The following is a 14,944-nucleotide window of genomic DNA, read 5'->3' on the forward strand; positions in this document are numbered from 1 at the left end:
ATAGACTGATATAGAAACTTATCAATTTCTAAGGAGTAAAATCCCAAGGTTATAAGGAAAATGCACAGAATTCACAGAATTCACAGAATGACTAGGTCGGAAGAGACCTTAAAGATCATTGAGTCCAACCCATGCCCTAACACCTCACAAAATCATAGCACTGAGTGTTACATCCAGTCTTTTTTTAAACATCCAGGGATGGTGACTCCACCACCTTTCTGGGCAGACCATTCCAGAACTTTATCACCTTTTCTGTAAAAACCTTTTTCCTAATATCCAACCTATATTTCCCTTAACACAGCTTGAGACACACAAGCACATTGGTTTTTCATTGCTTTACAGAATTTTCATTGATAGGATTAAATTTTTCTGAAACTTGACTTGTACACCCACAAATATGTTCTAAGGGTCTTGTTAAATTTATTTCAAAGGTATTTCAGAGAGCAGGAGTAACAGTAACATATTTAATTTCAACAATGCTTGTTAGTTTCTTTTGTACATAGCTCTTAGGTTGCTCATTTCCTTAAAATAGGATTTAATTTATACAGAGGAATGGTATTGTTTTAGTCTACAATTATTATCCAGAACTGAGTTTTGCAAAATGAATACTCAGAGAAGTGCTGATTTGACAATCTTAAGTGCTGCAGCATTTAAAAGATATAGCTATCTATTCCAATAGATGTGGAATAGAGACCCCATGACCTGTGACTTCCTTTCTCAGTTAAAAAGAAAAATAATAGAGAAATATCTGGGCTTTAGCTGTCTGTCTGGATATGAAGCCACATGAGGTTTTGAAGGGCCCCACACGAGTTTTTCAAGTTTTCTCTAAGCCTCCAGGTTCCCCAGCCCCAGGAGCACCAGTGGCCGGTTTTGTTGGTTTTGCATGGGTCAATTTTTGGAGAGGAGGAAAGAAGCCAGCCGGGAAGGTGAGGCATTTCTGTGAGGAGCTGCCATAAGCTTTCCCTGTGCCAGGCAAAAGCAATCACTGAGTGGCTCTGAGCCAGGCACGCTGCTAAGCCAATTAGAAAAGCTGGTGCCGCCTCTAGGACAACATTTTTAAGAGAGGAAAAAAGAGAGGAGAAGAAGCTGGCTTTCTCTCTGCCCTCCGAGGGGTGCTGCGGGGCAGCGGGGCCCCTTCCCGGCGGGTCGGGGGCTCTTTCCCAGCAGGGCCGCCGGGCCGTGAGCCGGGGCTCATCCCAGCGCCGCCACAGCTGCGGCCCAGCCCAGGAGACAGCGATTTTTTTTTTTTTTTTTTTTTTGTGGGTGCACGTATGTTTGGCCAGCATCAACCCCCAACACCAGTGCATGAGCCCACAAAGTGCAGTGGAGAGAGCAGCCGGCCAAACTCAGACTATGGAATCTGGGAAGCTGCACGTTGTCCTAATGCGAATCCTCTGTGGGCGCGAGACTGAACGGCAGGACAGTTGACAAGAAATGCTTGACTAGATGCTTGGGGCAATCAACATCTCTGAAATTATAAGCATCACTTTTCTTACTTATTAATGTCATCATCTCCAAGATTTAACTTTTCAGAGGGTGACCATGTTTTCTTCTAGATCAGAGGTCAGGAATCGGTTTTAAGCATAAAAACCACTCCTCAAAGCCCTGCTAAACACGCTTCATCCTCCATTCAGAAAATGAAGCTATTTCTTCGGAAGAAAGGAACTGAAAACTCTAGTATCCAGTTCCCACCAAAGAGTTTCCAAGCCATTTTTATTCTCTGATTTTCTATGCCCTACTTCTTAGCAAATGTAGTTGCTCCAAGCACAGTGACATGAAGACGGGACAGTCACTCATGAGGAACAACATGGCTTGATGCTCCAGCCTGAAAGATGGAACTTGGAGTCCACAAAACCCTGCTTTGAGGTGCAAGTGACAGCAATCAGGGAATGCAGATAGGGGTAACTGCTGGGGTCAGAGAAGGGCCCAAGGCAGTCACAGAGTCAGGAGAAAAGGCAGTATTGGTTTAACAGCTGTAATAATTTCTAACAAATACTCCCACATTTTTGCATATTTATTGGACATTCCCAGGACTCCTGTTCATGTTAGTCTGCACCTCTGCCCCTCCAGAAGCTGTCGAACTGGCAGGATCTGTCTGCCAGCAGGAGCTGCTCCGAGCTGGGAACACGACTGGTGGTGCTGATTTCCAGAGGCTTCTGTGTCCCAGGAGAAGATAAGGAAAGAGCGGATTGAGAGGTGCTGGCGCTGCTGCTGCTCTGTGCCAGAGAGCCCCGGCTGGGCAGGGCACGGCGCTGCAGGCTCTTTCTCCTGCCAGAGCTGGGCACACCTGGGAACAAGGCATGGCAACTTGTGGGGAAACCAAGGGCTTTGTGGGGGCTGCATTGCTCAGCACACACCCAGACCATCTGTGACACAGAGTTCTGGCACCTAAAAAGATAAAGCAGAGGCAAATAGCTGGGAAAGGTTTCATTTTGACCTTTCTTACCTGTTCACAGAAGTGGCCAAAAGGAAAGTTACCAAGCAGGGCCTGTTCCCTTCTCCTGCAGCAGGGGCCCTGTACTGGCTCCTGCCCAGGGCTGGTACCCTTGTGCCAACATTCAGCTGACTGGGAGCAGAGCTCCTGGGGCCCTACAGGGATACACCAAGCCCAGCCCAGTTACCTGGTACACATGCAAATCTTCAGAAAAAGATTAGAGTGGAAAAATGTAACTGTCATGATCATGATATTTTACTATGTTTACATGCTGTATAGGAATGCAATTTCATGTATTTGTGGTATTTTCACACATTTTAATCTCTGAAATACTGTCAGATACACTTTGATTCCTAATGGAAAGTCTTAAACTTTTAATTTAGCTTATAAAATGAAGTTACTGACATTAAATAATATGTACTTTGTAGTGTAGAAGAACACAGTAATAGTGCAGTAATTATGACTGCTTAAGCACAATTGGCTTGGGTCTGTACAGGAATGTGAAATTTTGCAAGAAGATAATATTATCACTAAGTTTTGTAAAATATTTGAGAAACACTTCTTGTTTGAAGTAATATGTTGCAAACAACTTTTTACTTAGCAGTTTAAGGAAGGTTCTTTTGAAAGCAGTACAATTTTACATTTTAAGAATAGAAAAATGTAGGCAGCTGATGAACTTCAGAATTAATGCAGACCACATTTAGTCTTTCAGAAAGTATTAGTGATATATAACTGATTCAATGCATCTTTCATACGTACCTTTTATTTCATACATACCTTTTATTTTTATTGGCTATCGAATATATACAGTATGCATCAGATAAATCGGGCACATGCTAAATCCAAAGTTGCAGCTTCAAGCAGATTTTAACAGTACTAAGACACATGATTTCCTGTGTAATGTGAAAAGTAGCTGAAGCCTTTGACTATGATTAACTTTAAAATCATAACTTAATTGAATGCAATTTTGTTCTGAGAGCTGTTAAGTAGGTAAGTGGCTAACTGGTTATTGAGCTAGTTAGATATGGAAATAACTGACTTGATGGCATGAAAGAAGTGGTTTTTTGAAGGCGCTGGAAATTGGAGATTCGAGGAGTGTAATTAAAGCCTCATTAGTAGAAACCAATTGTTTTATACCTTGCTTTCCTTTTATTTGTTTTTCTATCAGTTCCCTGTGGTCAACAGGCAAGAGAATCTAGATTATCTTGAAACTGGAGAAAATCCTCTTCTCCTGGGGCTGGTCCTGCTCTGCAGTGACAGGCACAGAAGGGAAAGTTTACTGGGAGCCCTGGTGGAGGTGGCCTCCAGTTTGCTGGCTTCTCCTGCATCTCTGCCACTGTTCTGTGCAGGATGCTGCTCTCCACAGACCCTGCCAGCCACTACCTGCCCTAGTGTATTCCCTCCTGCCTTTGTCTCAACCAGGGCCACACAGAGTCTGGAAAATGCCATTTTCAATGGATTAGTCCTGCCGAGCCCCTGGGCATGAGGCCATCCAGAAGCACTGGGCCGTGGGGGCTGTTCTCAGGGCACTGACCCAGCCTGGCTGCTGGCCTCTGGTGACCCTCCATGTCTGTCCCCATGGCAATATCTGCCAGCAGTCCCAGACCTGTGTGCTGAGGTGAGAGGGAACAAAGGCGTGCCATGATGTCCCATTGTGATGTCACTGGATGGTGGAGGATAACATCACATGGGAGTGCTTTGTGACCTTGCACTCCTTTCTGTTTATATTCAGGTGCTGCTGTCCCTCTGTAGGATCCACCACTGAGTGGTGGATTGTGACAGCACTGGGGGATGGATATGAGGTCTCATCCTTCACTGCTTGAATTTTGGTGCCAGCCAAGCCTGGGTCCAGACCGGATTGATTCTTGACTCCTGCCAAGCATGCCTAGTCCTCATCTGTCCCCTTCTGCTGCAACAGACAGACATGGCCACGAGACAGAGTGGAGCTGCCCCATCTGTCAGGTCACTAAGAATGACCTGGCTTCTGCTCTTCCCTGTCACCAGCAGTTCTGCCTGGTATCCTGCAGCAGGCAAAAAGAAATCCAGCTTGCCCTCTCTGCAGCAGTCCACTAGAGACTACCAGGTTTTCTGAGTGGGGTGGAGAGGACTACATACAATTTGCCATCAGCTCCCCTGAAGAGTCACCAGAGACCAGCAGACAGGCAGGAGAGTTGCTGGGGACCAACAGACAGGCAGGGAGACCTCCCCTCCACCTTGCCGAAATCCAGGAGGTGCTGTTGTTGTCGGAACAGTCCTGCCCACACTTGGGGCAGAAGGCCACCCACAGGCTCTGGCTCTGCAGCTCCCTGCTCAGCTGGGGACAGTGTTCCCTGTGGGGAAGATGGAGGAGACATGAAAGGGCCAGCAAGAGGCCACCCTGATGGTGGCACTAGTGAGATTCTAGTAACCCTTTTGCCAAGAAAAAAAAAAAAATTCTATTTCTCTGACAAAGTTCCTGGGTTCTGCTTTCTTCTCCTTCTAATGTCTTTGCCTGACCCCCACACCCCACCATCAGCTGAAAGCCCCTGGAGCCACAGGACCATTTTGGCAGCACCTCCTCACACAGGAAATCCTGCTGCAGCTGTGATGGTTGAAGAGCTTCTGAGAAAGTGGGTGCTGTGCACCACATGGTTATCCTGGAAGATGTGTCAGAGCTGCCTGCTGACTTAAATGGATTTTTATAAGGCTTTTGACACAGTTGCCCCCCAAGATCCCGCCCATCAATGAGAGAGAGATGAATTAGGACAAAGCAGAAATCAAACGGAGTGAGTAGATTATAAGCAGAAATCCTGCTTAAAATAAGGAATCAAAATTCATTCTGAAAAGCAGGACCAGCCCTAGGATCAGCCATAGCCATGGATACAGGCCCAGAAGAGTCACCAGAGGCCACCAACTAGGCAGGAAGAGCTGGCAACGCCCTGAAAACAGCTTCAGATGTCTCAGTGTCTTCGGTTTGTCTGTTTGTGTGTTCTTTGGTTGCTTGGTTTTTGGTTGGTTATTTGGTTATTTAGTTATGTCTGGATTGATATATTCCAGATGACTTTCATTTTGATTAGGATTTGTTAATTACTGACATTCTGCTTCAGATGTGTAAAATAAACATTTTCATGAATATTTTCCTCAAAACAGTAATTTTTATCTTCTTTCTAATTGAATGTCCATTTTAAAAGATAGCTCTACTAGATATCAAAAGATATTAAATACTGTTGAAGAGAACAGGGGTTTTTTTGCATTGGAAAACAGTTGATGACACAGTCCTTGGTGAATAATTTCCAAATGTTATATACACTCACAGACAAGAACTCTATTATTATATTGTAACCATTTCCAGCATCTGTGATTTTGCTATATCTAAATCCTAAGGATTTAATTCCAGTATATTTAAATTGGCAAGTAGATGTGATTGGAGAGTAATTTTTGGCATCTGTCCTGTCACTGTCTCTTTTAAATTTTTTTTTTTTTTTTTTTTCTCTGTGGTTGTCTTTGTCTTTGCTTGAAGGACTTTCCAAATGAGATTCCACACAGCCTTTACTTTGGAATCTCATTGCAGCTCTACACTCAACCATTTCAGAGAGGTCAGCAGCACTCTCATATTTTTTCTAGTCCATGAACTTCATTCACAGTGACCACTCTCATTAGTTCTCATACATTTTTACTTTGGTTCATAAAGACTGTTTCTCATGTTGCATTTTTCTACACCCCTAACCCCATTCAATTAACATCAAATTCACTTTATAAAGTGATCACATACTGGAAATCTGTGTTCACATTCACTATGCTGAAGGTCCATCATTCTTCCTGCTTTCTGTTTAATATCTTATTTGTTATGTTGATTTCAGGGATAGAAAGGTTGCATTAAATGAAAAAAAATATAAAAAAAGCAAGCAAAATTCTAGGTTTTGCTAGACCATTTTACCTAACAAAACCTAGACCATTTTAGTCATTACTACAGCTATTCAAAAACTGAAAGGAAAACCCCAAATTTAGTTCTCAGTGCAGTACTTGTGACTGTCCTAGGGTGACGTTATGGTGTTTGTATCTCCAATCGTGTGTTCTGTTTACGTTTGATATTATGTTCTGTGCTTTCAGAACTGACTCTGAAAGTGAAGGTTTGTTTTGCCTTGTTATCAGCTGGTTCACCTCCCCCCATGGTCTGCTGTCTAGAAAAGGCTGGTGCTGGCTGGCTGGCTTTTGCTTTGCTTGCTTGCTTGCTTGGCTTGCTTGCTTTGCTTGCTTCTGCTTTTGCCTTTGCTTCCTAGTTAGGTTAGCTAAGCAGTCCAATTCTTTCCCTGGACTGTTGCTTTTTCCTTTCCTCTTCCTGAATACCATCCAACCTGCTCTGGACTGGGATCTGGGAAACACCAAGGAACACCAGGAGCCTGCATTTTGTGATCTGCAGCAGCCATCCCCAGTGCTGGAGAGCAATCCCCAGTGCCCAGACCCGGGCGACCACTCCCAGGAAAGACTTTCTGGATTTGTTCATCTCTTCAGAGGGGTGAAAGAGTTTTGTTGTCATCTGGTGTTGTTAATTGTTTTGGTGCTGGGGAATGCTTTGTTCGTTGAATAAACAGGTTCTTTTCCACTTCTTTCTCAGAGGAAATTTTTCCCTGAACCAGGTGGGTGGGGAGGGGCCGGGGGGTTTATTTCCTGGGGGCTCCTTTCAGAGGGTTTTCCCCAAATTTGCCCTAAACTAGGACAGGAGGAAAACAAAGGGTGAGCACATTGAGTTTTGTACTGGTTTGAAGGCAAACCAGAGAGAGAGTCTAAGCCAGAATGACAATTGAATAAGAAAATTAGAATCAAGGCAATGATACAGAAACACGGGTTTAAACTCACAGAGTCAGGATATACCCTGACACCCCGATGCTCAAGGTGGTGGTAGCAGTCTGATGAAATGGTGGCTGCAGTCCTGTTGGAGTGATGAACGTGTTTCTGTCAAATCAGTGATCCTGTAGAAGGGTCTGGTCTTCCTCTGAAGCTCCAGTGGTGGTTATGGAGCTCTTGTCCTCTGGGAATGCAGTAGGCAAGGTGATCGTGGTGTTGCAAGGGTGAGATTATATCCAGGTAGGAATGCTTGGTTCCTCCCCCTGGGCGGAGCATCCCACAATGGGATGATGTAATTTTATCAGTTCTGCAGTGACACTCAATGGCCCATTAACAGAAGATGGCCCCTGGAGAGCGTTATCAGGGCTGAGCCATGGAAGAGATAAAGAACACTGCCCCACCTGTTGATAATAGTTTATGGAGATGGTGACTGAAAACACTTTTGGTTACATCTGACACTGTAACCTGAAACAGTGAGGCCATCCCTGCTCGGGGTGGGGGGTGAACACCACCCCCCTTACCCAAACTGGCTCAGGTGTAAAACCCCCACCCTGGGAAGGACACGCACACAGGGGACAATGTCACACTTGTCCTGCCCCAGGGGAGGTCTCTGTCCCTGTCACTCCCTTGCTCTCTCCCCTTTTCTCTTTCTTTCCATCTCTCTCTCTACCTCACATTTACTGTTCAGGAAAATCCACTTTGGATTTGGTCTCCTTAGCACCTTCATTGGGGCAGAGGCATCTCTCTAAAATTTTTATTAACCAGATTGTGACATTATTTTGGCACAGTGAGTTCAGGGCACTGCTGTCTGACCCCAAGTGCCTTTGACAACAGCATGGGTCCCTCCTCTGCGAAGGTTCTGCCTCTTTCTGGAGGAACTCTTGGAAACTTGGATGCAGCTTCCTCTGAGTGACTTTTGGGAGAACTTATGAGGAAAATGGCTGTTGTGGGTGGCCAGGGTAAAGAAAGTATTTTCTTGTCCTTCCTTGAAAATTTTTTTTTAAATAACTGGAGAAAAGGGAACAAATGATACTAGCAAGACTGACAAGGATCATTCACCCCAATGTGAGGAATTCAAGACCAGTAAATTCCTACAAGAAGCCCGGTTCAAGTAGATAAATTCCCAAATAACTCCTGAATTCACAGGTCTGGGGACTTTGCCAAATATGAGAATCATTATTTTTCTTTGTTCCTTTCACCTTTGTGACAGCTACACAGACCTTTCCCTTCCCTTTATTAATCTGTATTGGGCCAAATTTCCATGTTCCTTTTATCGGAACCTGCCAGCAGCTGAGCTGAAGCTGTGCAGGAACTGATGAAACTTGGATTTGCCACAGCATTGCTTCTATTTTCAGTTTATTCATGTTTGGGATTTGATGTGTTTCCATCACAAGTGACTTGTGGGAAGAGCAAATCTTCCCCAAGGCATTTTCTGTAGGGTTAAGTTTGATTTCTGCCAAGTTTGTTTTGTCCAGTGCTCAGGGGATGCTCAAGGGGTCTCTGGTTTTGGTTTGGCCCTACTTTTCTTCTGATTTGTCTTTATTACTTTAAAACACCTGAAAAATGACTAAAAAGAGTATTGACCAGAGATGTCAAAAGTCCCTCCATCTAAGAGTTATTTGAGGTGGAATTTACAGTTTGGGAACATATTCTGGGGGATTTGCGGGTTCTTCGGGGATATATGGGAGTATTCTCCATATCTTTGCACTCCAAAAGCCAAGGTGGATTGCTCTGTCACCTCAAAATGACTCAATCCCACCTCAAAATGGCTGGTTCCCATCTCAGTCCCATGCCAAAATTACTCAGTTCCTCAGCCTCCAGGGTTAGATGGGGTTGGAAGGAGACTGAGAGAAGTAAGATCCAAATTTGAGGTTTTGGGATAACAATTGTGTGGGGCTGGGTGGGTGTGATTTATTTTGATAATAAATAAAACTATCAGAATTATTGATTTCTGTCCCATTCATTTTCTGTCAGTTCTGGTTTGCTTTTCAGAGTGCCGCCTTCTCAGCTGATTTTGTTTGTGACCTCCTGTCCCAGACTGAAAAGCAAGATGTGTTCTATTTCCCATCTGTATGGCAGTTGTCCTGTGTTAAGTGGGCAGTTTTTCCTTATCTCTTTCACAATCAATCCTCCCTCAGGGGAGACATCTGCTGATAATGGGCTATTGAATGTCACTGCATGACTGATAAGAACTGTAACATCCCACTGTGAGATGCTCCGCCCAGAGGGAGGAGCCAAGCATTTCTACCTGCATCTAATCTTGAGATTCTGGCCCACCAACACAGCTTTTTCTGGGCTGGATTTCTCAGAGGAACAGCTGCCTCTTCCTCTTCAGAAGAAGACACCCTTTTCTACAGGATCACTTCTCCAACAGAACCACACCTGACACTGCAGGAGGACTGCAGCCACCATTCCAATTGGACTGCGGCCAACACCCTGTCCAACAGCGTGTCAGGTTGTATTCTGGCTCTCTCAGTGTTGTTTTTGTTCACTGAATTGTTCATATTTTCATTTTCTTCTCTAAAAAAAAGCTGTTATTCCTGCTCCCATATTTTTACCTGAGAGCCACCCTTAATTTAAAATTTGTAACTATTCAGAAAGCAAGAGTCTACATTTTTCCATTTCAGGAGAGGCTCCTGCCTTCCTTAGCAGACACCGGTCATTCCAAACCAAAACACCTCCTTTCTCTCCTGCCTGTTTTTGCCTGCTCTGTTTCTCTCTCTCTGTGTCTCCCTTGAGCCAGGGCAGCTCCCACCAAAGGCCCTGCCCTGATTTAATTCCCAATCCATGAGCTACGACAACCATGGGTGAAGTTATGAAGGCTGGCAGTGAAATGTCCCTGTAGGATCTTTCTCCACTTGGCTTTTGGCTCTTCCATAAGGACTTTGCCTTCAAGGGCAGGGACATCTTTTTGTGGCTGGGAACTGGAATTCCAGACCCTGGGAGTGTGTGCCATGGATCCCAGAGGGGCATTCCCGAGGCTCCCAGGGTGCTGCTCCTGCTGTGCCTCCCAAGGAGCTGTGCAGGGGAGGGGACAAGGTGCAGCAGCTGTGTTGGTTCTGCAGTGCCACAACAGCCCCTGGTTCCAGGAGTTTCCACACTGCCAACAGCGGTTCCTGGGTTCCATGATGCCCTGCTGTGTCCCCATGGATATTTGGTGGCATTAAGTTCTTCAGTGTCACAATGGCCACCTCGCTCCATGAGCTTCTGCAGTGTCCAAATGGCCTCCTTGGATGGGCAGTGTCACCATGGACCATTGGCTCCATGCAGCCCCGCTGGGTCACCATGGACTCCTTGGTTCCATGAGGTTCTGGGGGTGTCTCCATGGTCTCCTTGGATCCACAGTGCCACAATGGACCACTGGATCCATGTGGCCCTGCTGTGTCACCATGGCCCCTTGGTTCCATGGGACCCCAGGGTCACAATTGACTCCTTGCTTCCACGTCACCCCCTCAGTGCCAAAATGGCCCCTTTGTTCCATGGGGGACACAAAAGATTTATGGAAACATTGAGCAAATCCTGCTTAACACACCTGGGAACACCTGTTTGCATTCCAGAGGGAGGTTAAAGGTGACGATGGCACCAGCAGCTTCCGTCTGAAACAGAGATCCAGGGAAAGGAGTGGGACAGAGAATTCGACTGGGAGGCTCAGAGAATTCTGCTTCCAGAGATCATTTCTGGTCACACTGTCCCTTGTAGAAAGGTGACACCATTCCAGGCAGCCTGTACTGAGCAGGTGGCTCCTGAGTGGGGTTTGCTGTTTAGGAAACCTGCTCAGGCTTTTCCATTCTTTCTTTCCCAAGAGGAAAACTTCTCCTGGGCCTGTGTGCAGGCAGAGCCCTGAGGAGAGCAGGTGGGACACGGTGCAATGGGCTGGGACATGGAGCTGCAGAGCTCAGGGACAAGGTTCTGCTGCAGGGCACAGGGATGTCAGTGCCAGGTGGGCGATGTCAGACATGGTGAGGCTGGGGGTGAGGAGCAGCTTGTCCAAACAGGGTCAGCCCTCAGGGGACTCATTCTTCTACATGCCCAGACCTCCTAAGGAGAACTTCAGCATCAAGATCACCTGGGGAATGCATCTATCAGCTCTTCTCTGAACTGGAAAATAAGAGAATACTCACTTGATTAAAGAAAAAATGTCATGAGGTGCACTTGGAAATCTTCCTCCTTAATAGAACTCCAAACTGACTCCAATCAGCTGCACAAGCCCTGGAGACTTGCAGATAATTGAATGAAGACAAAGTGCCCCTAAGGGCTTTCTTTTCTTTAATGATCCCCATGGAGGATTTGGGGTGAAGTTCAGAACCCTCAGGCACTGAGAGAAGGCTGAAGAAGATGCTCAAGAAGTCAGGAGCAGAACTCCAAGACCCTTGGAGCAGCACTGGGCCCCACTGAGGGCAGGGACTGCCAAAGGCTCCCCAGGGACTGATGAGAGCAGATCCTTGAGGCCAGGATTGCAGGGAGCCAAAGGCTCAGAACAGGGAACTGCAATGCTGAGCAAGGCCTGGGCTGGCTGGGGGAAGCAGAAAGGCCAAGCCCTGAGCCCAGCCTGGCACAGCAGGGCCTGTCCCTCACGGGTGGCTCGGGGCTGTTTGTGGGGCAGGGGGATGTGAGGGGCAGCAAGGACAAATGTCACAAACCTGTGTGACACTCCAGATCCTCATGGAACCAAGGGGCCAGGGTGACACTGTGCTGCCTCATGGAATCAAGGAGACCATTGTGAACTTGGGGGCCCCAAGGAAGCAAGGGTCCATGGTGACCTTGTGCAGCCGCAGTGTCACAGAGGAGCCGCTGTGACACAGCGAGGACACACGGAGCCCAGGGGCCATTGTGACACATCAGGGCTCTGTGGAACCACGAAGCCATTGTGACATTGCAAGGCCTCATGGAAGCACGGGGCCATTGTGACACTGCAGAAGCAAGGGGAACATTGTGACACTCCAGGGCCTCATGGAACCAAGGAGACCATTGTGACACTGTGGGGTCCATGGAACCAAGGGAACATGGAACAGGTCTGGCTGGCTGGGCCTCCTGGGGACTACCTGACAGGTCCAGCTGACATTGGCATGTCAAGGGATACTTCTTATCTGTCCCGAAAGCACTGGGGATCTGGGCTTTCCTTCCCATGGGAGAGAACTGTCCTTCTCCTCCAGGGGCCTATGGCCAAAAGTGGGATTCCTTCTGCAAATTTTCTTAACTGCAAAGATTGTTTCCAGATTAAATCTGCCAGGAGAGACAGCTCTGGCAGGCTTGGCCACTTGGGGGCCACCTCTCATCTTCCTTTCAAACACTGGAACCATGTGCTTTTCTTTCTTATGGGAAAAAAACATCCATCTCTACCAGGCACCCATGGCCAAAACTGAGGATCTGCCTCCAGAATTCCCTGTATCCAAGGATAGCTCCCAGACAAAAGCTGCCAGGACTGACAAGTCTGGCTGGCCTTGGCTTCCTGAGGGCTGGCACTCATCTGCCTCTGAAGCACCGTGGCTCTGTGCTTTCCTTCCTAATGAAAAGAACTCCTCTTCCTGTCCAGGTGCTCACTGCCAAAAGTGAGATTCCACCTCCAAAATGCCCTGTGTCGAAGGACAGCCCCTAGACAAAAGGTGTCAGGACAGACAGGTCTGGCTGGCTCGGCCTAAGGGTGGCCACCTCTCATCTTCTTCCAGAACATTTGGATTTTGTGTTTTTCCTATCTATAGGGAAAAACCTTCCATCCTGACCAGGCATCCATGGCTAAAACTGGCATTCCACCTCCAAAACTCTGTACATCCAAGGATTGCTCCCAAGTGAAAGCTGCCAGGACAGACAGGTCTGGCTGCCCTTGGCCTCTTGGGAGTTGCCTCTCACCTGCCTCGAAACACTGGGGCTCTGTGCCTTCCTTCAAATGGAAGCGAACCTTCTTTCTTCTCAAGGGGTCCATGGTCAAAATTGAAATTCCTTCTCCCAAATTCCATATGATAAAAGCTGCCAGGACAAACAGGTCTGGTTGGTTCAGCCTCTCAGGAGCCACCTCTCTCCTCTTCTGTTTTGAAACATGGGGTCTGTGCTTTCCTTCCTATGGAAAAGTACCATCCTTCTCATGTACACAGAAATGGCTGAAATTGGGGTTCCACCTCCAAAATTCCCTATATCCAAGGGTTGCTGCCAGCCAAAATCTGCCAGTACCATCAAGCCTGGCTGGCCTTGGCCTCTGGTGGCTGCCCCTGCCACACTGGGGCTCGGTTCTTCCCTTCCCTTGGAGATCACTGTGACACTGTGGGCACCTCATGGAGCCAAGGGGATCATTGTGGCACCACTGGAGCCCATGGAACCAAGGGGCCATGGTGACACCGCGGGGCTTCATGGACCCAGAGACCATTATGACTCTGTGGGGCCTGATGGAACCATGGAGAGCATTGGGACCCTTCAGGGCCTGGTGTCACCAAGGGGGCATTGTGACACCTCAGGGCCTCCTGGAAGCAAGGGACCATTGGGACACTGTGGGGCCCCATGGAACTGAGGGAACACGGAACAGGTCTGGCTGGCTTGGCCTCCCAGGTCCAGTGCTGCAATAAACACACCGTCTCTACAACTCCTTACAGGATTTGTGGGGATCAATGTTCCATCCGCGTTTCTGCAGCAGAGCTAGCAGACTAAACAGCATATTTTGCCTATGCTAGCAAGCTACTATCTCTTCAAATCAGCACATTTCACCCAAATCCAAATGGATTTCTACCCTGTTAAATTTACACTGGAAAATACCCTGTTTAAACCACTGAGCACCCCTGGGCTGAGAGGGAGAGAGACTCCCTGGAGCACTCCCCTGGCACAGGGGTGAGAATGACGGAGACCCCCTGGGGAATGGCTTGGGGTGACCGGGAGAGAGACACCTCCTCAGGAATGGCCTGGCGTGACCAGGAAAGGGACAAACCATCCAAGCCCCTCTCAAGCATCCCCCAGGGTGAGAGGCACAGAGACCCCTCGAGCATCCCCTGGGGACCAGATGAAACAAACTTGCCAGAAATCAAACTTAACCCTACAAAAAATGCCTTGAGGAATATTTGCTCTTCCCACAAGCCACTTGTGACAAAAACACAAATAGCAAACATTAATAAACTGACAATAGAAGTAATTCTGTGGCAATTTCAAATTTCCCCAGTTCCAGCACAACTCCAGCTCAGCTGCTGGAAGGTTCCAATAAAAGAAAAGTGGACATTTAGCCCAATACAGATTATTAAAAGGAAGGGAAAGCTCTGTGGAGCTGTCACAAAGGTAACAGGTAGCAAGATAAAATTATTCTCACATTTGGCAAGGCCCTCAAAAGATGTGAATTCTGGAGGTATTCAGCAATTTAGCTTCTTGAGCTTGGCTTCTTGTAGGACTTTTAGAAGCCTTGTGATCCTCACCTTGGGGTGAATGAACCTTGTCAGTCTCGCTGGTATCATTTGCTTCCTTTCCTCCAGTGATTTTTAACAAACTTTTCAGGGAAGGAAAACAAAATATTTTCTTTACACTGGCTACCCACAACAGCCATTTTCCTGATAAATTGTTCCAAAAGTCACTCAGAGGAAGCTGCATCCAAGTTTCCAAGAGTTCTTCCAGGAAGAGGCAGAACCTCCTCAGAGGAGGGACCCATGCTGTTGTCAAAGGCACTTGGGGTCAGACAGCAGTGCCCTGAACTCACTGTGCCAAAATAATGTCACAATC

General features: G+C 47.0%; 1 protein-coding gene across 1 annotated transcript in view; it reads left to right on the forward strand.

Annotated features, from left to right (window-relative positions):
* The first annotated feature begins 11,205 nt into the window (after positions 1–11,205).
* The window catches only part of LOC140680987 (uncharacterized), a 39,927-nt gene continuing 36,188 nt past the window's right edge, over positions 11,206–14,944 (forward strand). The window contains exon 1 of the mRNA XM_072919892.1: positions 11,206–11,217. Coding sequence (XP_072775993.1) covers positions 11,206–11,217 — 12 coding nt within the window. The remainder of the gene's footprint in view (positions 11,218–14,944) is intronic.

The sequence above is a fragment of the Taeniopygia guttata genome, chromosome 30 (genome assembly GCF_048771995.1).
Source record: "Taeniopygia guttata chromosome 30, bTaeGut7.mat, whole genome shotgun sequence".
NCBI lineage: Eukaryota > Metazoa > Chordata > Aves > Passeriformes > Estrildidae > Taeniopygia > Taeniopygia guttata.